This window comes from Nilaparvata lugens, chromosome 4 (genome assembly GCF_014356525.2).
Source record: "Nilaparvata lugens isolate BPH chromosome 4, ASM1435652v1, whole genome shotgun sequence".
Taxonomy (NCBI): domain Eukaryota; kingdom Metazoa; phylum Arthropoda; class Insecta; order Hemiptera; family Delphacidae; genus Nilaparvata; species Nilaparvata lugens.
This window is the reverse complement of record NC_052507.1, coordinates 16,945,703-16,969,126: the sequence shown is the minus strand read 5'-3', so window position 1 is coordinate 16,969,126 and position 23,424 is coordinate 16,945,703. Positions and strand designations below refer to the sequence as shown.

General features: G+C 34.5%; 1 protein-coding gene across 1 annotated transcript in view; it reads left to right on the top strand.

Annotated features, from left to right (window-relative positions):
• LOC111048211 (atrial natriuretic peptide receptor 1) overlaps positions 1-23,424 on the top strand; it is a 448,703-nt gene that overhangs the window by 33,656 nt on the left and 391,623 nt on the right. Inside the window, exons 3-4 of the mRNA XM_039426765.1 lie at positions 3,160-3,409; positions 15,194-15,368. Of these exons, the coding sequence (XP_039282699.1) occupies positions 3,160-3,409; positions 15,194-15,368 (425 nt within the window). The remainder of the gene's footprint in view (positions 1-3,159; positions 3,410-15,193; positions 15,369-23,424) is intronic.

Sequence of the window (23,424 nt, the reverse complement as noted above, 5' to 3'; positions counted from 1 at the left end):
TCTAGCGTACAAAAGTAGCTTCACAAATCAATGTGTTATAGGTCTATATTTTAATTATTAGTTCCTTGTTAATTTACCATGTAAATAATAACAAACTACTATAAGCATGAAAATATTTGTATTTCAATTTAATCTCTTTTTTTCAAAATAAATCAATATTCTTGTTTAATATTATTAATTCCTGAGATGCACGGAATGGGGAATGCCCTATCTCTTCTTTGTCTGTCCCTGTCTCTAAACAATACCTAGTGTTCGAATCCAGTAAAAAATCCAATCAGGAGAGGTTATGTGTAGAATCGATGATTAGGTCAGTTCACTGATACTGTGAGTGTACTTGTGGACTGTATTGAAGCTTGGCAAAAGAATATGTGAGTTATTGAACGAAGTATCTGATGATGGTTTATGCTATTAAAAAATGATAAGTTAATGTTATTTGTGAAAAATAATTTAACACAAAATCTATTATTATTATTTCTCAATTAAATTACTCTGATCCATCGCCTTCTTGATGACATTTGTAGCAAATTTCTTCCAAACTTCCAGTGACATTAAGTAGCTGAATAGCAATTGCTATCCCATCACTGTTAGCAGCTCATTCGGAGATAACGGTTGAATTCATGCAATCATTCGGATTCAAAAAACAGTTGTGGCGAGCGGTGAATGCAATTGAAATGGAATTTTGAAACAGAGCAATTTCTTTCGCTAACAACGTTGAAAATTTGTCCGTTCTGGTGAATCCTGCACTCACTATGTCGAATGTAGTTTTTGATGGAATAAAATTGATGCAGCAGACTTTCTTGTAGGATTGAGCGCATACCAATTGGCTAAGCGATTTTCAAGTTGAATTTTTGCTAAATGGAATTTCAAACTAGTTCAATGGATCTTTGCAAAAAGATCAATGTGATTTCAAGAATAATCATATAACAATTGAAAAATTTTAACTTAAATTGAGTCTGTTCATAGAAGTGTACTCACTACAATCAAATTGTATGTGTTATGATTGATTATACCGATTTATTGCTGAAGTAAATGAAAATGACTCACTCCTATCAATTTGAACAATCACAATACATGACGTGATTCGTCTTTTGCCTCAATTATCACTGATACAGTTTTAAAAATTCCACTGGTTTTTTCGAATTCACTAGCCGGATCCACATACCTAATTTTTCAAGTAAAGCACAGGCCTCACTGATCATGAAGCGTTTCGTGTTCATACTTTTGTGGGGTTGTCATACCTTAATGAGGCCCAGGTTTTAAACATGATCAAGAGTTATTATTACTGGAAAAAAGAAGAGATTATTGAGTTTAAGGGTAGCTAAAGGGAAATCCATTTTTCTAATGGCAGTGATTTCTGTTTGTCTCAACTTGTAGAATACGCTAAATGGCAATGAATATTCTTGTGTTGTTAACTAGTGAAATACGCTAGAGGTACTTGATTCAAGTTTTCCATTACACTGTTCATTAATATTTCGCTCTACCTTGAAACAGCTTGCTCGGGTAAAAACGATTTAAGGCAGAGCCACACCTGTCTTGCATCGTTCCGATCTCACTCATTTCCAATATTTACGTGGGATGGTAGGGTTGAGGAAGCTGTAATCCATGATGAGATCGGAGTGGGATCGGAACACTGGATGATAAGTGTGCACCCGACTGCGTGATCATCTATGAAGACGTCGCGTAGGGTTTTTAACAGCTTCAAGTATTTTTATTGAGATGTCTAGTTTAAATTGTTGTACTGAAAAGATCAATCGCTGATTCACTTGACTCGATACTTAGAAATAAACTTTGATATCACTTGAAAATTGCATCAATGTCCAAAACATGTTGTGATAAAATATTTCAAAAAGGGTACTAAGATTTTCATTTTTCTTTATATTTATAAACTTTGATATTTTATATAATGTCTGAGACAAATATTACTTGTTTCATTGTAATTGAATATTTTATTCAAACTTCAAATGAAAATTTATACTCTATTCGATACGTTTAAATCTTTTCACACTCAATTTACACTACACTTTGATAATATTATTATACCTGCATTTTACACTACACTTTCATATGATACCTGAATTTTTTACTACACTTTCATATGATACTTGCATTTTACACTGCATTTTCATAATTATTATAGAATTTTACACTAATTTTGCATTGTCTACAGGTACGAGCGGCGGTTATCCTGCCAGCGGATTGGCGCAAATACGACCTGTCGCTGGCAAAAGTGATGGCGGAGGCCCAGGTTTTAAACATGATCAAGAGTTATTATTACTGGAAAAAAGAAGAGATTATTGAGTTTAAGGGTAGCTAAAGGGAAATCCATTTTTCTAATGGCAGTGATTTCTGTTTGTCTCAACTTGTAGAATACGCTAAATGGCAATGAATATTCTTGTGTTGTTAACTAGTGAAATACGCTAGAGGTACTTGATTCAAGTTTTCCATTACACTGTTCATTAATATTTCGCTCTACCTTGAAACAGCTTGCTCGGGTAAAAACGATTTAAGGCAGAGCCACACCTGTCTTGCATCGTTCCGATCTCACTCATTTCCAATATTTACGTGGGATGGTAGGGTTGAGGAAGCTGTAATCCATGATGAGATCGGAGTGGGATCGGAACACTGGATGATAAGTGTGCACCCGACTGCGTGATCATCTATGAATACGTCGCGTAGGGTTTTTAACAGCTTCAAGTATTTTTATTGAGATGTCTAGTTTAAATTGTTGTACTGAAAAGATCAATCGCTGATTCACTTGACTCGATACTTAGAAATAAACTTTGATATCACTTGAAAATTGCATCAATGTCCAAAACATGTTGTGATAAAATATTTCAAAAAGGGTACTAAGATTTTCATTTTTCTTTATATTTATAAACTTTGATATTTTATATAATGTCTGAGACAAATATTACTTGTTTCATTGTAATTGAATATTTTATTCAAACTTCAAATGAAAATTTATACTCTATTCGATACGTTTAAATCTTTTCACACTCAATTTACACTACACTTTGATAATATTATTATACCTGCATTTTACACTACACTTTCATATGATACCTGAATTTTTTACTACACTTTCATATGATACTTGCATTTTACACTGCATTTTCATAATTATTATAGAATTTTACACTAATTTTGCATTGTCTACAGGTACGAGCGGCGGTTATCCTGCCAGCGGATTGGCGCAAATACGACCTGTCGCTGGCAAAAGTGATGGCGGCGCTTGAGGTAGGGGTGGCGGCGGTGCACCAAAAGGGTTTGCTGGCCGGGGGGCATCACTTCCGCTTCATCCCGGGTGACGACCGCTGTGAGGCCGAGCATGCGCAGCACCGCGCCGTAAAGGCCTATGCAAAAGACCGCGTGCACGTCTTCTTCGGACCCGCTTGCGAGTACAGTGTGGGTCAGTCTCATTCCTATATTTAAATATTAATTTCAATTCATTTATTTTTTCACACACATATACAAGATTAGAGCAAATGAACAGATGCAAAACAAACAACAACAACATAAAAAATCACAATAAAACAAATAAAATAATAGTGGTGCAAAAAAAAGGGGGGGGAGGATTGAAGGGTTTTCCAACTATGGTTATCCATGTACTGGGAAAACCTTCAATCCTTGAGACTTGAGAAGGTGAAAATGGTATCAGGAAAAGTAAATAGGTGGTAGGTATGAAAGGATGGGATCCTAACTTCACATTCCAATTAGTTATCTGTTGAAATAAGAGTAAAAAATGAAAATAATTGTTATTGAACACTGTTAGCTCTTACGACCAACGTTTCTCAACCAAAACATTTTCTCAAATATTCAATAAATTTTTTTTGTTGTCATGGAATATTAGGTACACAGTTGCTCTGGCAATGCGACATTGCAAACTGCGCGGCTGGTATTAATTAAATTAATTTCATTAATTTCATTCATTTCATTCATTTCATTCATTTCATTCATTTCATTCATTTCATTCATTTCATTCATTTCATTCATTTCATTCATTTCATTCATTTCATTCATTTCATTCATTTCATTCATTTCATTCATTTCATTCATTTCATTCATTCATACGTAGAAAATTCTTCTTATGCATATGCGGACATGTGCCTGTCCGCTTCCAGACGTTGGTTACGAAACAATTCCGCTGTGTTCATGGAGGACCAGGCTCTCAAATATTCTCAGCCCCACAAATATAGAAATGAATACATGCAAAAAATAACAGCAAGCAAAATATACTAGATCAAGAACTGTTCTGGAAGAAAGGGGAGGATTGAAGGGGGGTTTCAACTGTAGTTATCCATGTACTAGGAAAACCTTCAATCCTTGAGTGGGTGAAAAAGGTATCAGCAAAAGTGAATAGAGAGTAGGTATGAAACAAGGATAGTATATAGTCTGATAGGATAGTTTACACTGTACACTATCCTTTGGTATGAAAAGATGGGATGAAGGAGGGCAATGATGGGATGGGAAAATAGGACCAGGTGGAAGAAAATAATTTGAAAGACTGGAGGATTCACTAAGAATCACAGAATGCAGAAGTATCAGCACAGAATACAAATACAGCATCATTATAGAAGTTTTCTCTGGTATCAGCAAGCAAGCACACAAGTCAGAAGGTCTTTAGTGATAGCTTCTCATAGATTGAGAATTAATGACTAATATTTTTGTTGACCGTGTCATCTCTCGAGTCGGCAACGTTTGCTTGCCCCTAGATCAACAAATTTGTCTATCTATGATTTTTGTGGAGCTATCTCAAATCAAAAAGTGTTCACAACTGGACCAATAACTGTTGATGTATGAAAGCAGAGAATTTGGGAATGAATGCACCATATCTCAGCTCATATCAGTGAGAAATCTCCAACACAGATTTCAAGCACAGCAATCATACAGAGACTACAATTTCAAAATGAAAAGTATTCTACCTTATCTCAATCAATCTTGAATAGCTACCATAGTCAACAGCATGTAAATATTTCTTGTATCAAAGAATTTAGTTTTGATAAACCACTAGCCAAATTTCATCTTTTCTTCTGTGGAAGAAGATTGTATGTTTCCTATGTACTGTATGAGCCTTACCGTTGGTAACGTGAACGGAAAAGGCAAAATTGTGAGAGTGATTTGAATGGGAAACATGATGTGAATGAAGAACACTTTACAAATGTAGTTCACTATCTCAAGTTTCGTTTGGGATATGCTTCCAAGAAAAACATCTTGGAAAGTGAAAGGCGAGTATAATTCCATCCAAACATCACACTAAATGCTACGTTTTTATGATGGATAAACGCTCGCCTATCAAAATTATAAAACGTTTTTTGAATAATGATAAAATATTTTCCTGAAGAAAGGTAAGTGCGCTGATAATCGATTTTCTCAAAGAGAATCATTCATAAGTTTTCTAAACCCATAGATTGTCAAAAAATAGGATCTCATATCATATAGCCTGTGCATGATAATATATTGTGCGTGAATGATGATTTAATTAGAATAAGCATTACTCGAAAAAGAAAACTCTCATTCACCAGAGAAAATATCCTTCATTGAAAATGTAATTAGATTCTGTGCTCTACGTTTCAGAATAACTAATTGGACGGACCAGGAACAATGGTAAAGCTACTGCTTTTCATAATTGTAACAATCATAGTTAAACTGCTACGATGAACTCTTTTGATGAGGAAACTAGTCCTCACTCATTATTCTGAAGCAACGAATTAATTGCTTCCTTCACCATTCGTTTTGGTTTCCGACCACTTGTAATAGACTGATGTAATTCCTCTAGTCAGAGCTCGCCATTAACGTTGAACAAGGTGCCCCTGCAAAGCCAATTACAGCAACCCGCAATACACGATATACGATTCTCAAGCTGGAAACTCTGCCAGCCGTAATAACGTTAAATCTCTCGTCCTGTGAGGAAGACTTGAACGTGGAGTTACGAAAATCTCGTGGAATTATCCCTTTCAAATGAATTATTAGAAAATTATATTGAACAATGCACCTTTTGAAATACTTTTTCCTGCTTATGAATATTAACAAAATAATGACTTCATATGGAAAGAGCATTGTTGAGTACTGTTGTTAGAGAAAATACCTTGAATCCACCAAAATATCGATCAAACTCTATTGAATCTCATGTTGTTATAGGTGAGAATTCATCGAGAAAATAGTTGTCTATTTATGGATAAAATAAAACATAATGATTTAGGATATTATTGTATGTATGAACGAGTACATAATACTGCACAGAAAGTGTTTAATGAAAAAGAACTCTTGGCTGTTCAGTAATCATGGGCTGAAATCGTTTTGGTTGGTTGACCTGGAGTGTATCTATTGTCTATCAATAAATAAATAAATCACGTTTTTGCTAGGCGACAAGTTCGTTCCCTGCTAGGTTGGCTCTCAAGAATCGTTCATAGATACGGCCGTATGGCTCGACAGAATATTACGCTATGGAGTAGAATACCAATTAGATCTGAGTGCATCTCAAAATAAGAATGTTCGACTTTCATTATTGTCCTTTGTATCTCATACACCTTCTATCATTATATCCTAACCTAAAATGATGATTTCCGCTAGAATCCAACTTTAGAAACTCATACTCACTTATCAAGAACACGTGAAATGGGTGCTACTGCATCTATATTTTCACACCGAAAATATTCGAATTCGTTTCTGGGAATCGTTCAATTAGGCAACAAACCAATTAATTATTTGGAGAGGTATCGTATTACTGCAGGGCCAAATATCATGGACACAAACCACTCCCAAAATTTAATTTCAACAGGTTTGGATCGAAAGGGAAATTTCACCTCTCACTACATCAGGGAATTTTGTAGGGATATTTGTCACTTCATCTGGAAATCTCCCTGCCAGCGGAGCAGGTCTGGTGGCTGATGAGATCGGAATTGAATAGCTCGAAAATGTTTCATCTTCCTGATCTTCCCTTCTTCAAACTCTACAAACTTTCCAGTAACTTCTGCAAAGTATTATCCTTCCGGAGATCGTTTCATAAATTTGATATTCCTCTCCCACGTAGTCCAGGGTTCGATATTGGAATCTTTCCAACTATTCGATTAATTATTTGGAGAAGTGTCGAAGTCTCCACCGTCTCAATAGTTGTTTTTGGAAAAAAGTTGTCACCGAGGCTACAAGCTACAAGTGTGACGATGTATATAGCGATGACAAGGCTCACTCCAACAATGGCGGGCGACGTGGAGGACAAACAGTGTGCTAAGTTGATTGATTTAGCCTAGCCGAAGCTCCTTTGTGAGCCCTTGAACCAACTCAAACTCTCATAGTATAGTCTGAGACGTGAATTCACTTCAATTAATCAACACTCAGGTGCAGAGCTAGCAACGCTTTTAGTAAGTGGTTTGTTCTTTGCAGAATGTCACTTCTGGAATCAAGTGTGTACCGAGTTGTACTGTTTGTTCCAAGAGGGTTTCCTCACAGTCATTAGGATGAGGCAAATGCTACGTTTGCTCACGTCACTAATATTGTGGATTATCTCACCTACTGTGATTTTTTATTCATTAACATCAAAAAAAGATTAATTTTCCTTTTTTGAATTTTCATCTTTATTACGATTCAATTGTTCAATCTCTTCTTTGTAGAATGTCAATTCTGAAATCGAGTGTGTACCGAGTTGTATTGTTTCAAGAGGGTTGTCTCTTAATTGTTGGGATAGCGGAATCCATTCTTTCGCTTTCATCTTCAATTGTGGATTCTCTCCTTATGTGTTCAATCTGTTTTATACTTGAATACCTGAAACTCCTTCCTGTCTTTTCAATATTACGGTCTCTCTGAAGCACAGTTCACAAGAAGTGCTCTCTGCACAGCTTGCAACACTTATAAACTATGGTCTATCATTCAACTTGAGATTGAAGCTCATTGAAAACTTGCAGCTCGAGTTTGAAGCTCATTTTGAAGCAGTAATCTGCATAATCAAATCATCAAACTATTTTATAACCTCCCTCTAGACTGTAATTTAAAATTATGGTTTTATGCGGTTTTGTGCAAATACATGTTGTTCTTACCTGAAATTGTATGTATTGTCTATTATACCTAAGTATAATATTACCTGAATCATTTACTGTCTATACATAGATAAATGAATAATGATTGCTACAGTAGTTATTGCTCTTTTGTAATGTATATGATCACCGTTATAAAAACTGTTCTTGATTAAGCCTCAATAAAATTGTTCCCAATTATGAGGAGAAGTATGATATTCTATTTATAGATTGAATCCGATGTGTGCATATACTTATCTCACTGTCTAAATTATTAAAACGTTTGAAAAGGCCAGTGTCAACGATAAGAGCACGTCAAGCCACAATTTAAACTGTAGTGGTAGGCTTAAGCTCTATCGGATCAATACCGTTGGCTTAACCTTGGTTATTGAGTTTATGTTATCTATTGAAAACCCATGGCCTGTGGAAGCACTACAGGTAATAATAATAGATAAGCATCAAGTGGATCACTGCAATGTACGTTAAGTGCGTCAACATATGCTGCTCATTTGATAATTCTGAAATTCAGGAGAGTTGAAGTGAATCATGCAGTTTCCTGACTTGATTATGAAATCGAAGAATACAGAAATATAATCAAGTAATCAAGTAATATAATCTATCATTCATTATTCCTTACTCATCAGAGTCAAAAATACAGAAATATCATAACTCCATAGAATAATTACTGTTATACCTTCTCAACGAATAAGTTACAGAGTTGAGTATGTTACAGTTGCACCACGGCAGACGAATATATTTCAAACTAACAACACTTCACTATTCTAGGTTGAAAAAATATGATTTATTGGCAAAAATAAGTTTCATCGAATATGCAATTTCACTTCCATGTGTTAGAAGGACAATTTCAATTAATTGAATCAACACTCTTCTGACTTTCACGGTATAGGCATGACTGCCTGTTTCGGTCTATAAAAAATAGCCTTCGGAATTAAAATTTATCAAAAATATAATTAAAATTTAATTTTATAATCTTGAGACCACCTTTTCCATGGTCTTCCAACGTCTCTCTTACCTGCTGGTTTATAGTTGGGTGCTTTTACAGGGATTCTACCGGTTGGAATTCTGTCTATGTGCGCTTTCCATCTACTTCGAAATATTTTAATTTTATTTTAATATTTTCTCATTTATTGGCTCACTGAATCAACACTGATAAGGTGATTGAACTGACAAATGTGTAGACGCCTTCTGTTTCTAGCCTCCAATCTCTTCTACAGTTGACGATTGAACTGAGCGACTTTCCACTCTATCGCTTTTTTGGACCATGTACGGGTTCAGTTTTATACATTTGAGTCTTGAAATACTCCCTCAAAATACCATCTTGGAAGATCAGGACATTACTCATAGCAATCGTAAACTACTGAAGAGATGTAGTAAAGTCTCGAGGTTGAGTGGTAAAAATGACTTGGAAGTCCTAACTCCGCCCAATAAAGATTTTTTAAAGGCTTATTTCAGAAAGCGTCTCCATGCATTTGCGGAAATCTCTCCTTTCTCCTGGGTACTATCACATCAAAATAAGTGCAATATTTGTTCACAATAACTATGCAACGGTGCCATTTCATTTACTTGCATATGGAAAATTTGGTTTTCTCATGTCTCATTGAATGAATATTCAACTGTTCTCCCCTTTAGAATTAACAAGTTCTCTCGAAGACAACTCACAAGTATTAATCTGATAATTTGAAGATGATGTTTTGTAGCCTGGCATGCCACCAGTCTTATGAATATGCACGATTCTATTATTTTGCATGTGGAATCGATATGAATCCGTTTTCAGAACCAAGGTGAACTTCAGTCAAAGCTTAGTTCATAAATACTGGCTTACTATTCAAATTCGGGGAACCATACGTTCATATCTTTTATGAGCGAAATATTTGTGAATCTATAGAATATCTGCGGTATGATAGGAAACTTTTCCCATCGATAGGAGCATATATCTTAGCGAAGAAGACATATATAGAGGATCCGGAAATAGGAGTAAAGAGGAAGACCTTGTTAAAGTGGAGAAAACGTCCCTAGAATAATAAATCAAGTTTTCTGTCAGAGAAAATGATCGTCATAGGAATTTCATAACACATCGCTTGGATCTTCTCAGATCCAGAATGGTTGGTGGAGTTCTACACACATGATTAGAACTTCTCTCTTGACAATTTTCAAAAATTATTTGATGTTCCGCATTATTCATAATATTTATTGAATTGATAACTTATTAGGTGGATGAATGACGTATTGAGCAATATTATAGCCCCAATCAAATGTTCATTATCAAGTTCATATCATATCAATATGGTTTCATTATTGAGAACGAAATATACATTTATAAATGCAAACTTTGTAATCGGAAAGGAGTATTTGGAGAAGATGATAATTTTTCAGAAAAGCTGTGAATAGTTCCAAAAAATTGTGAATAGTTTCAAAATTATACGAGTGAATGAAGAAAATTATCCTGAACTTTCTTATCCAATTATTATTACTGTATTCCAATTGCAGGTTTGTGATGATTAAATCCGAATGAGTTATTTAACAGAAACATCAAGCATATAAAGGAAGATACAAATTATTCGATTGTTGTGAGCAATGAATGATGGTCAGTTGATAGGAAACCTCATCTTCATCTTTACGTTCTTGGTAGAGTTAAAAACAGAACAATAGAGAAATCTTAACTCATGGAAAGTTTATAGCTGAAGAAGAAACTGTGAGTTTATTGTACTTTCGCAGATTGAAAAAACAGTATTGTTGAAGAAACATACCAGATAATAACGAGGATTTTCAACAGTGACAAAAATAACGCAGTGCTGTTTTGAGCTGTCGGTTTTCAAATTCTCTGACAATCCAGTGGGATTTAATATTAATATTGTAATGGCCATGACGCTGTATATAGTCTAGATTGTTGAAGGAGTAGATGGATGAAAACATGGATAAAAAAGCTGGAAATAAATTCAAATCCTGTGGAATCCTCTAAAAATAACTGAGAGACGTACTTGGATCTCTATAATAATTCTTTTAAGACACTCAAATTTCTTTTAGAATTGTCCAAACCGCAGTAAGATTCTATCAAGGTACAAAACTCATCTTAAAATATATAGTGATTCATACAACTTCACATATTAAAAAAAGTACTCGTACCGTGAAATTTATTGAATGAAAAATACTGAGAAATTGTCAAAAAAAACCACTGATTTATTGATAATTAGAAGTTTGCTGATAGGGTAGCTAATTTTTCACAAGTCCAATTTTCATCCTCAGAGACAGAGTTACTAGGACGAGGTAACAAATACAGTAGTCATAGCTGTTTGGATAACCAACAACTTGAACGACTAGCATGCAGCATTGATAGCAATTGGGAAGCCTCAAAGAACAAAATACTAACAGATGTGCTGACATAATTCTTCAAGAAAAGACAAGGGAACTTCGACCAGAGATCACAAAAACGGCAGATATCATGAAGAGTTTAAAGAAGAAGATGATTACCTGATGATTTTGAAAGCTGACAAAGGATGCACTACAGTAATAATGGATAAGGACGAATATTTAAGTAAGGTAAACCATTTTATTGCAGATAACAATTTTATTGAGATTAACTCCAATCCCACCACCAAAATCAATAGCTTGATCAGAAATAAGTTGACTACCACCACCAAATTATTTAATAAGAGAGAAACTAAGTATCTAACAGTTATGAATCCATATCCACCTAGACTTTTCGGTCAACCTAAATTACACAAAACTAATGTTCCTATAAGACCAGTGGTATCTTTTGTTAATTCCCCCTGCTCTAACTCACAAACTGAATAGCACCTTTCGGTCATTAACAGGTGTTCAACCAAAATTTAGTATTAAAAATTCATTGGAGTTGGTCAACAATATAAAACATATTCCTGTTCTATCATCTCATAAACTTGTGTCATTTGATGTTACTAATTTATTTACTAACATTCCGGTGGGAGAAAGTCTTGAAAGAGCTGAGGAAATTATGAAAGCCTCTATCAATGATCATATACTCAGAGAAGAACTGATAGGAGTGATGAAGTTATGCACTCAGCATAATTATTTCAAATTCAACAATAGATTTTTTGAACAAAGAGAGGAGTTGGCAATGGGGTCACCCCTCTCACCACTCCTAGCTGAATTATTTATGGATATGTTGGAAAGTAGAATTATTGAAAATAGTAATTTCAAAGATAAAATTGTTTACTGGTTGCGATATGTTGATGATATTATTTGCTTATGGAAAGGAAGTAACAGACAACTAGACAATTTTCTTTCCTATCTGAATGGATTACATCAGTGTATAAAATTCACTGTAGAGGTAGAACAGGATTGTGTATTGAATTTTCTAGATTCAAGAATAGATCATAGCACTGGTTTTCACAAGTTTTCTATTTTCAGAAAACCAACCCATACTCATGTTATCATTCCTCTTCATTCTTGTCATCCTATTTCTCACAAACTTGCTGCTTTCAATAGCATGGTCTATAGAGCAGAAAGTATGGTGGACAGATTATTGAGTAAAATTAATAGACAAATTTCAATCAATTCTAGCTTTGTAGGCTCAAACTGTGAGGAGAAGATAACAATCCCATATTCAAGCCTTGTATCTGATAAGATAGGTAGGGAATTGAAGAGGAATGGATTTCATGTTGCTTTCAAGACCAAATCGATTTTAAATAGTCTATTTAGCTGGAGTAAAGACAAAATAATTGATATTTGGGATAAAAGTGGGGTTTACAAACTTAAATGTGATGATTATAATGATTGTTATGTGGGTCAAACTGGTAGAAGTTTCAAAAGTAGAATTAAAGAACACATCAGAGATTGGAATAAACAAAATGGGGAATCTAACTTTGCAGAACATTTGATAACAAATTATCACAAGTTCACAGTTAAGGAGAATGTTGAGTTTCCGCATGTTAATAACAAAGGCAGATCTTTGAATATTCTAGAGGCTTTAGAAATAACAAGAGTAATTAAGGAAAATTCCCAGTATAGTTTAAATGACCAGATTCATTTCAACCAATACAACACGACTAATTTAGTTTTATCATAAAATTGTAAGCATACATCCATTAGTCAATAGTTTTCCATTTACATATTTGTTTTATTATCTTATTTCACACTAACTTGTTTTCTTGGTTCTTATTTTGTACTGAAAGTAAATTTTGATATCATGGCGATTCTGTTGCTTAAGCCGCCATTTTGTCAAACCGTTGAGAGGGAGGAGACTGTCTAGCTGGGCCAATGGCAGGCGTTCATGCCCTTGACCAATAGCAGTACTCGCCTACTAGTATAAATTCTGCTGCTCTTGTATGTATTTTCAGTTTATCAGAGATTTTACAATGGTGTAATAACCGAAACCGGTCTTTCTAATTATCAATAAATCAGTGGTTTTTTGACAATTTCTTAGTCTTTCATTCAATATGAATAATTACCACAATATCAACTTCTCAACTACACAAAAAGTGTGAAATTTATCTTTTCTTAATACTTATTTGTTGAGGGTTTTATCAGTGTAGGGTTTCCATGTACTACGGAAAATATCTCAGTCAAGAGTAAATACTTGAAAAAGTCGTATGAGATGAGAGAATTATGCAATATAGATTTGATCATGAATATTGAGAACTTGTCCAGTTGCTAGAATAATAAAAACTTATCAAGTACTACTAATATCGGAAGAAAGCAATGTATAGAAATTCTCTCTAAAATATCCAAATGTTTCGGATTCTACATGTATTTTCAAGCTCGTCGTTTTTCATATGATATGTTATTTTAAATTATTTTTCACAATAAAAGAGGGAACTTTATTATAACTCCACTCAATCTTTCAAGTGCCCACCAATGATAATAAAGTTTTCAATAAAGTTTGAAAATAAATATAATGGAATCAATTTGACCATAGTTCTCTTACTGTATGTGAAATACAAACACAAGAATTCTTTCCTATGCCGCAGTTATTTGTTCTTACTCCGTCCCTTCTCGCTGGAGAGGATTTCCTATAAAATGGAAGTGCTTTCGTGAATGCTTCTCCACTGTATACTGAACTTGACTTGATTCAATATAAGAGGATTCTCTTGAAACCACATTATCCACGCTCGTTGGACCGAGATATCCGAGTTTCGGATGAAAAGTAGAGAGACGAAATTGGGGATAAAAGATGCAAGAAGAGAAAAACTTTAAAGGAGACGAGAAAAGATACCCAAAGTAATTTAGGTACATAATAGGGGAGTTTTCAATTCAGTGAACCGTGCTATTTCAATTCTTTGTTGGGCAAAATTGATGGTCAAGTCAAACAGTCTGCCATGAAATTGAAGACAGCAGAAAATTCAACAATTAAATAATTGAATTCTGATACATTTTCGTTCCAAATGTCTTACAGTTTATTGATATGCAATAAGAGCTTCATCCTTTTAGAATAAGAGTCTGATCAAACTAGAGTAAATAGTTCCTTGATTTATTTTTCTTTTCTTTTGAAAAAGAAGAGAAATGTAGCTTGTGAGAAAAAATACTTTCAACATTGATTTGTGAAAGTATAGAGTTCCACAAACATCCGCTCGTCGGAGAGAATAGGATAGTTGACTTCAACATAAAGACTTTTACTTTATTTCGTCACAGTCAAAATTCTACAATGAAGTTTTGAGCGATATTAATATTACTGCAAGTGAATACTAGATTTTCTTCAGTCACGATAATTTTTAAATGCTCGAAAATCAGTTCAACAACATTTTGAATTAAACTCCCGTAAAAAAGCACATTGATTTCTCATAATTTTCTTGGAAATGGATGAGAAATAGAGCCCGTGAGAAATCAATTCTGACATGGAATTGTAAGAGTTGACGTTCTACAAAATTATTGCATAGCCGCTCGGGAGTAGAATAATATAGAGTGACCTTTCCATTTGTTGACGTGCGAAGTTTGGACAGTGGTGTCCATCTCAATAACAATAACAGAGTTTGAAGTTTGGTAGTCTGTTTCTCGTCGTGTCAAAAGTATCTCATAGGACCATACAAGTTTTGTAACGTTGAAAAACATTTATTCTTCTGAAAAAAAATAGTTGGTCGAAGTTAATGCAAATAAACTTTTTATTGGAATCTTGGGAATCTAATGGTTTTTTAATGTTTGATATTTCGCAAAAAGTTAATGATGAAAGTCTTAATGTACCGGTATGCTTACAGCACCTGTTGCTCGGATGATAAAATTCTGGGGCACACCGTTGCTGACCACTGGAGCAATGACGTTTGACTTCTCCGGCAACAAAACAGACTGCGAGGGTGAATACCATCTCATGGTCAGAGTCGGCCTTCTCAGCTTCAGAGACATGGCCATGTTCCTCATCGCACTTCTAGACGAGTAAGTAACCGCTATTATCAGTAATTATTATTTTCAACGATGGTAATTATATTGATTATTTATAATTTTGGATATAGTAGAGAAAGAGAGTTGAAATCCAATATGAGTTATACATTATTTCAATTATGAATTTATTCAGGACCAAGAATATTTGTATTTGAAAGTGTTGAAGAATCATAACCTCTTATGGAATAATTTCCAATCAAAATTTGGGAATGGGACAGTGAACGCTATAAGCCTGTTTTTTTCATTTCCAATCATTTTATGAATATGGGCATTTGTCTTTGTTGAATAAATACATCGAAAAATGAAAAATCAATTAATATTTATCAATTATGATGTAGAAAAAATTATATGGATTAGGATGTGGGAAAATATCAATTATGATATCTAAACAAGTCAGATTGGATAGGTGACAAGCATTCCCAACCGCAAAGGACAAGCAACCCTAATCTCGTTGATTGGGTGGCAACTATCCACACTACAATAATTTAGAACTAGCCTTATATAGAGTTTTTAAAATACAAAAATGACAAGCAAATTGAACGGGTCATTTGAGAAACAACATAGGTCACAAAAACATTCCAATTTGATTCATTATTATGCATTCATTTCAGTTCGATTATTTCACCATCATCATCTTACGTACAAGGATTAGGTTAATGCCTGTTCCGACTTACAAACAGCTTATTAGTATCTATATTTCAATTATTAAAAAATTACGCTATAATATATACAAGTAGTGCATTTATTGCCATCTCTTCCGTGGCCTACCAATAGATCTTTTTCCTGTCGGTTTATAATTCAATATCTGTAGTGGAAGCCTTTCTGCCGGCATTCTTTCCACTGCTTCCGGTATTGTGTGATTTTTTCCAACAAGCTGTAAATTCCTAGCTCTGCTCGGATATCATCATTTCTGATGTGGTCCCTTCTATCGCAGCCCTTGGTTCTCCGGAGGAATCGCATCTCCGCCGCCTGCACTCTACTCTCTAGGGGTTTAGTTGTAACCCACGACTCACTTCCGTAGAGGAGGACTGGAGCAGCCATTATTCTATAAAATTTCATTATAGTTTCTCTCCGTGCTTGCTTCCCCAAGGTTCTGCTAATATTGCCACATACCACTTGAAATTTTCCAATCTTTTTCTCGATATCCAAATCTTCACTATAACTGATGTCGCATCCTAAATATGTATATTTCGACACTTGTTCTAGAGCTTTGTTGTCAATCATAATTTTTGACCGGGTTGGATGTTTACCTGTGAAAGCCATAATTATTATAATCAATTATTATCGAATATTCATAATTCAATTATTAGTAGGATCGTGAATAAGTCAAAGAGATCAACATTTTTTCAAACTAGGATTGATTGATTAAATGCCTTCATTAGGGCGGAGTTAGGACTCCTCTCTGCCACACAACCCTAATCTTATCTTAATCAAGATAAGACAATCTATTAATTGATATCAAGTAATCCTTCTATATTAGTATTATCATGATTCAAAATAATAGTATTATTGAATCAGTCATCAAGAGTAGCTAGAACCCATCATACAAATTGAAGTAGTCTATACAAACTTACGAAGATGCCAACTTCAAAAATATCTCCACTAGCGCTCGGACGAGCAATCTCCATACTTATTGCAAGTTGGAAACTTCTGCCTTCGAATAGCATTGAATGCAATGTTTGAAGGTTTGAAGTTTCCCCATCTTGATCAACCAGCCAGTCCATCACGTAGACTGTTACTCAACAAAATCAGTGAAATTGAGAGCTGAATCCACAAAGTTGCTCAAACATCCTTCCTCTGTTGGAAGTAATTCAGTTATTGTTTGGAGGGTGCATCACCCTCGCCAAGTATTATTGAGATATGTTTTCCGGATGCAGGTAGGCTTTTGATCTGCAAAGGAAGAGGACCGGCATCTCGCAAACGTGGACCGTTAACGAAGTTAGACTCGTGGAAGAGCTTTTATACCGCGCCACCAGCCACCAGTGTCAGTGTAACAAGCCGTGATTCCGGCTTCTAGTCCGGCCCAAACTCAATTTCCAATCGAGTTACAAAAATTCCTCCTGGATAAGTGAAACGGAAATATGATGGCCGTTCTGTTCGTTCTGTGTGTCATCAGGGAGTATCAAAGTGCTGCGTAGTCTGTGGGTAATTGGTAAACTAGCTTAACTTGTTTGAAAAGCGAGAATTCATCCAGATGTAACTTATGGGTACGGGTGATGGTGCTCCTATGTGATGGTGGATTTCCATATCATTCCGTAGTATAAATGAATGAAAAACATGGAATATGGAGTAATAAGTTTTGTGTACAATACTGCAATATTCGCATGACGGCGGCGACCAAGGATGGCATATTCACTATTACATGTTATATTACACTACGGATGGTATATTACACTATTATTAGGCGGCGACGACGACGACAACAGAATTTAATTTTCAACTATATAATTTTCACAAGGCTTGGAAGATGAATATCGTAAGGTTTGGGTTCTGGAAATGAAGAAAAGGTGTTACTGGACCTTAGATTACGATAAATAAGAATATATAAAATCATGGGTATTACGAAAATGCTTTATTATATTATGGAAAATTATAAATTAAAATCAAGGTAAAAGAATGATGGAATCCTGGAATATCGGGAAATTGAAACAATGGGAATGTTTAAAACGTTTTTGAATCTGAATTAAAGAATTAAGATCATGGAGATATTGGAAATCTTATTGTAGAAGATATGTAATGAAAAAGGGGGATGAAGATCGGGAAAATAGCAGGGAATAATGGATTATGGAAAATGAAAAAATTATGATCAAGAACTCAAAAGCAGTCAATACATATTTCTTCTAGGTATAGAGACCACATCTCCTTCTCGAAAGAGGTACTCATTTGAATAATGTTATGAACTTCTTTAAGGACCAAGAATATTACAGAACAACTATTACAGACTACAGGCATTAAGCCCAAAACAGTCTTCACTACCATTTACAATCGAATAAAGTAAGTTACTAAAAGAAATAAAAATGAGAGATACAATACATGTATTTATCAGTTTAATATATATTAGTTTAGTACTTGTTTCGAATAGTAAATCTATTTTACGAAGATCTTCATTCGACCTATTTTACTGTAGATTTCCTTCTAAGTTGTCTACCATATTATAATGCTTTACATTTGGAGAATGCTGTGCTTTATAAATTGTAAGATTGAAAAGGCAAATTAAAAAAATGAAGAAATAGAAAGAGCTTTTTGTTCCTCATGCTTAGATCTAAAAGACAATGTCATGTAATGGTCAGTTCACGCTTATCTTCGGATTGAGATGGATATGGATATGCTGCTATGATGCAAATGGCGTGAGAGGAATCCTCTTGTAGGACCCACATAGAAATATGAGGCTGAACCCTTGAGGCCTTGTTACAAATGCCTGCTTGTTATGCTCATGGGTTGGTACTGCATTGCTACAAGATAGGCTACATGGACATTTCCATGCTTATCTGAATCGATTTACATGAGTTTGGAAGCTTACTCGTTCATGTGTGTGAAGTTTGCGTGATAATATGAAAAACGCATATAATGATCATTTTAGAATGTAAAGAAATTGATGATTTAGAGGGTATGACATTTCAAGTGCACATACTACATGCTCTACAAGTATAATTTATTTCCACCGGTTTGAAATATTAAGGTCTTTTAATAATCAAAAAACATAGTATTAGTAGCCATAGAACAAAGAAAATCTAACATGTAATATTTATATATGTATCGTATGAGATAGAGCACATCTCATCATATTCTTTACAAAGTAAAAGTCACACAGTTAAATTCAGTGCCTCAAGCCATTGGATGAAATTTGGTGTAGCTTGATGCACCTCTTAGTAATGTAACATGTAGTATCATGATCCCGGCTGTCTAAAAAGCAGTCGTTAGGTCATGTCAGAGGCCCTGACATTGATCAGTTGCGACCTGAAAACTCTGACACCAGACCTGAGCCAGCCAGGTCACACGATATTATTATTATTATCATCATATTTATTTCGTAAATCAGAACTTACTGTATGTATGATGAGAATAGAATCATATTGTTGAACCGTTGAAAAGTGTTATTCAATTACAATATAATACAATTACATATTCGAATGATTTTCATTAATGAGAATTTGAGGTTGTGAAAGGTTGAATTTTGTCACATCATAATGAATACTGAAATCCTACATTGGCTTTCTATTAACTACCACAGTGTACTACTGACAACCCTATTAAAGTTAAAATGAAGCCTGTGAGGCAAATAGAGATTTGAAGTCAAGTTTCACATTGATTATAGTTTCACAATGTCAGAGATAATAACAGTAAGTGCGAGCTACATCGCACTGAGCTGCATATTGGACTTTGCTGCGTTACAGTTCTCAGATAGTCAGCCAATTCGCAATTTCCTTTGCAAGCAGAATGCAGGATATCGTGAACCCATCCGTTTTCTCAGAAATTGATCAGCATGTATGATAGAGATTCTGTAGTTGATTTCCGAGTGCTCAGTTATGTGAATGCTAAAAAGAATTGAGCTACATTTTCCCGGAATGTGAAATGCATTCACAACCATATGGAATGTGGAATTGAACATGTTCTTTCAAGCTGGAGTCCCACACATCAGTGACAGTGAACGCGACCGGCACAGTGAAAATATAATTTCCATGAGTTCTAATTGGGCTGTTTCCACTCAGCAAGGCCTATCGACTATGAATAGTCTCATTTGAACTTATGAGGATAATATTTCCTTTGTACCGATCATTTTCACTGTCACTGGTGTGTGGGAATCCAGCTTGATGATGAATTATCAAGAACGGTTTGTTTAGACTGAATTCTTCAAATAATTTATTCCTGTGATCTGAATATTTCGATCTGTTCATTCGAATATCGTAGAGCTCTGCAATATTCTTGGAATACACGTACAGTCATTTGGTTTTTATTAATTTCTATCTCATCCAATGGTCAGAAGGGATGCTGGGAGGGTGAAATGGAATTATTGTCTTCTTCCGTAAAATGCTATTGGAATGTCCAATCAACTTCTATTCTTTTTCATCAAGAAGAATCGGATGGTCATTAATTTACACTTACCTTTGTCCCATACTTTATCAGGTTTCTGTATATACCGTACAGTCTGTCTCTTTTCCGTTAGGGCTACTCTTGAATATAAATGGAAATAGAAATCTGAGTACCCTTTTTAGAATTGTTCACAACATGTTTCAGCTATATAATGCCATTATATAATCATATATCATGTTGTGAGTAAACAATTTTAAAAAGGATACCTAGACTTAGATTTCTATTTTTATTTATACCGTACAGTCTATATGTATGTAAAATATGTATAGTTATTGTTTAACACTGTTGTTCAGTATCCAGGAAAGATATACTCGTTCAGCACCTTCGTTTTCAATAATGAATAAAACACAATTATTATTATTGTACAATATTACATTCATCATGTCTTGCTTATTTGATTCTCCAATGATAGTTAGCTTTAATATTTTTACAATATCCATTCAAATCTGTAGTATGCACCATTGCTACAGTCTGTACACACACTGCTATCCGAATCATTTACTTGAAAACGTGAAAAACTCATCAACTTGCAAACCAAAATCTTACGAAAAACTTCAACAGGTAGGTTTATGCTATAATTTTCTCTTTGAAAAGCATGAGATGAATAACTCCTTGAAAGTAATGGTAGTTTGATAATAATTTTCAAATTTTTTGAAGACTTTCAAATCATCAAATTATTTAATTTTTGAAAAAATATATAGTTGATAGAGTATTTAAGGCCCGGTTTCCGAGCTCGGGATTTGGCTAAGTTCTAGACTTTGAACAGCTGGAGTCAGAAAATTGGCTTTCCGAAACGGGGCGTATTCATAGTCACATTTGAATTAAATTTCGAAAAACTAGAAAATTGAACACAAAAGAAAATAGTGTAAAGTTTCAACTATTTTAAATTATTTAGGAATGTTTAATTCCGTCAAGGAAAAACGTTTCCAATTATAGAAATGAGAAAATGAAAACTGCGACTACTGTTATAAAAACTGCGACTACGCCCCGTTTTGGAAAGCCAATTGTCTGTCTCTAGCTGTTTAAAGTCTAGGACTTAGCTAAATCCCGAGCTCGGAAACCGCCCCTTTGAGTTCTAACCAAGACTAGGTTTGATTCACTTAGTTAATGCTGAATTGTGCAAACTTAGGGCCATTTGCACAGTGACAGTTTAGACTAAATTTCATTTTAAACTGGATCAAATCCGTATCAAATCTCATTTGTTATAATGTGTCACATTTTGAGTTCAAGCCACCAGCTGATTGACCTGACTGGTCTTATACTCCATAACTGGAGTTCTAAGGACGTAATCTAAAATTCTTTATCCTTCATTGATTCATACAATAAATACCTGATAGGGAGAGAAAAAAATAAGGTATCCTCATGCTATTCCTCTCCCAAATTCAGATAAGGCTACACATAGTCCGAAATAGGTTAAGTCTTCTCTTCACAAAATTTTTAGTCCTTAATGGTTTTCACAAAGTAGATTTTCAATTTTAAATGCCAAATTTAGATGTTTAAAAAAAACTTTTATGTTCATGAACAACTTTAACATGCTTATAAATAAATCTTACATGTCCATAAACCATGTCCATAGTGTTGTGTCACCTGGTCATATTGGACATATATATGAATCATATATTTATCTCATATTGATCAGGATTTTAGAGTTTTAATTTAGAAAAGTTCAATGAACAGTGTTTTTGTCTTTGAACAATTTTTGTCATCGACAGAAAGATTGTTTATTTCATTTGTTGTCAAAATTAATGTAGCTTCTCTTTTGTTTTTGATAACAAACGTGCCGCTTGTGCGACTGATAAAAATATGTATTTGAAATGGCTTCATGTTTGGCATTGACTGAGTTATATTTAATACCCAAAATTTTACTTTTGGAGTGTGTCAGGTGTGTGAGCTCGTTCGATAGGACTGTGAGTAAAGTTTTATAATACAGTTTTATAATACTTGTTTTATAATACAGTTTTCCTGTCACAGTTCGGGCAGTTAAAGAGAATTGTATTATTGAATAAGAGGGGATCTGAACCCACTTCATTAGATCAGTTATTTTGATTTTTAATTAATAATTAACGTCGCGTTTCTACCAGTGGATGCCAAAGTGGGAAGCCATTTTCATAAAGATAGGTGACTACTGAGTCATTATTCTCAAATTTTTCAAAACCACAACAATTGAAACCTCACTAGCAGCAAAGCGAGTAGCCCTTGAAATATTCATCTATTTATTATTATTTCGTAATTTCTAATTATAATTCTAATGTTGTGATAAATAATTTATTGTTTTGTTTTAATATCAAAAACCTGTACGATCTTTTCTTGTTTTTCATTTTCCCACCCTTACATATTCGGTGAAGGCACATCTTGCTTACAGTTGTTACTTGTACACAGCAATATTTTATCATAAACTACCCTTACTAATGAATGAAGACTTTTTAAACCAGTAAAGGCTTGACAGTTTTGAATTGAGTCTTTTGTTCACCACTGGACCGTAGTGAATAGTGATGTCTTTACGATTGAGACAATTACATCTCTATGATGTGTGGTTGATTCAACTTGGAAAGCTATTATATTCAATGTTATTATACCTGAACGCTTCCTCATACTAGTTACTGGTGGTTTGCGAATGATCCGCTCCAAGTAATCAAGTGAGGTAATAATATTAATGAGCAATATTGAGTGTGGGTGTGACGTCATGTTTGAGTGATACAACCATTCACCAGCCATCGATCAGCATCAGGACATCGAATGACTCTGCTAACAGCTTCCAGTTGGATGCTAACAGAACATAGAGGGTTGTCTATTTCCTGAGCATTAGTGTTCTAGAACAGAGCATACCATACAATTTGGTTTCCAATTCTACATGAGTTATTGTGTGCTGAATTACAATTTTACTGTGATGCTATTTACATCCACAATTATCAAACATCTCAATTCCTCTCCTGTCTCTCGCTTCCTTATTGCTTCTTCC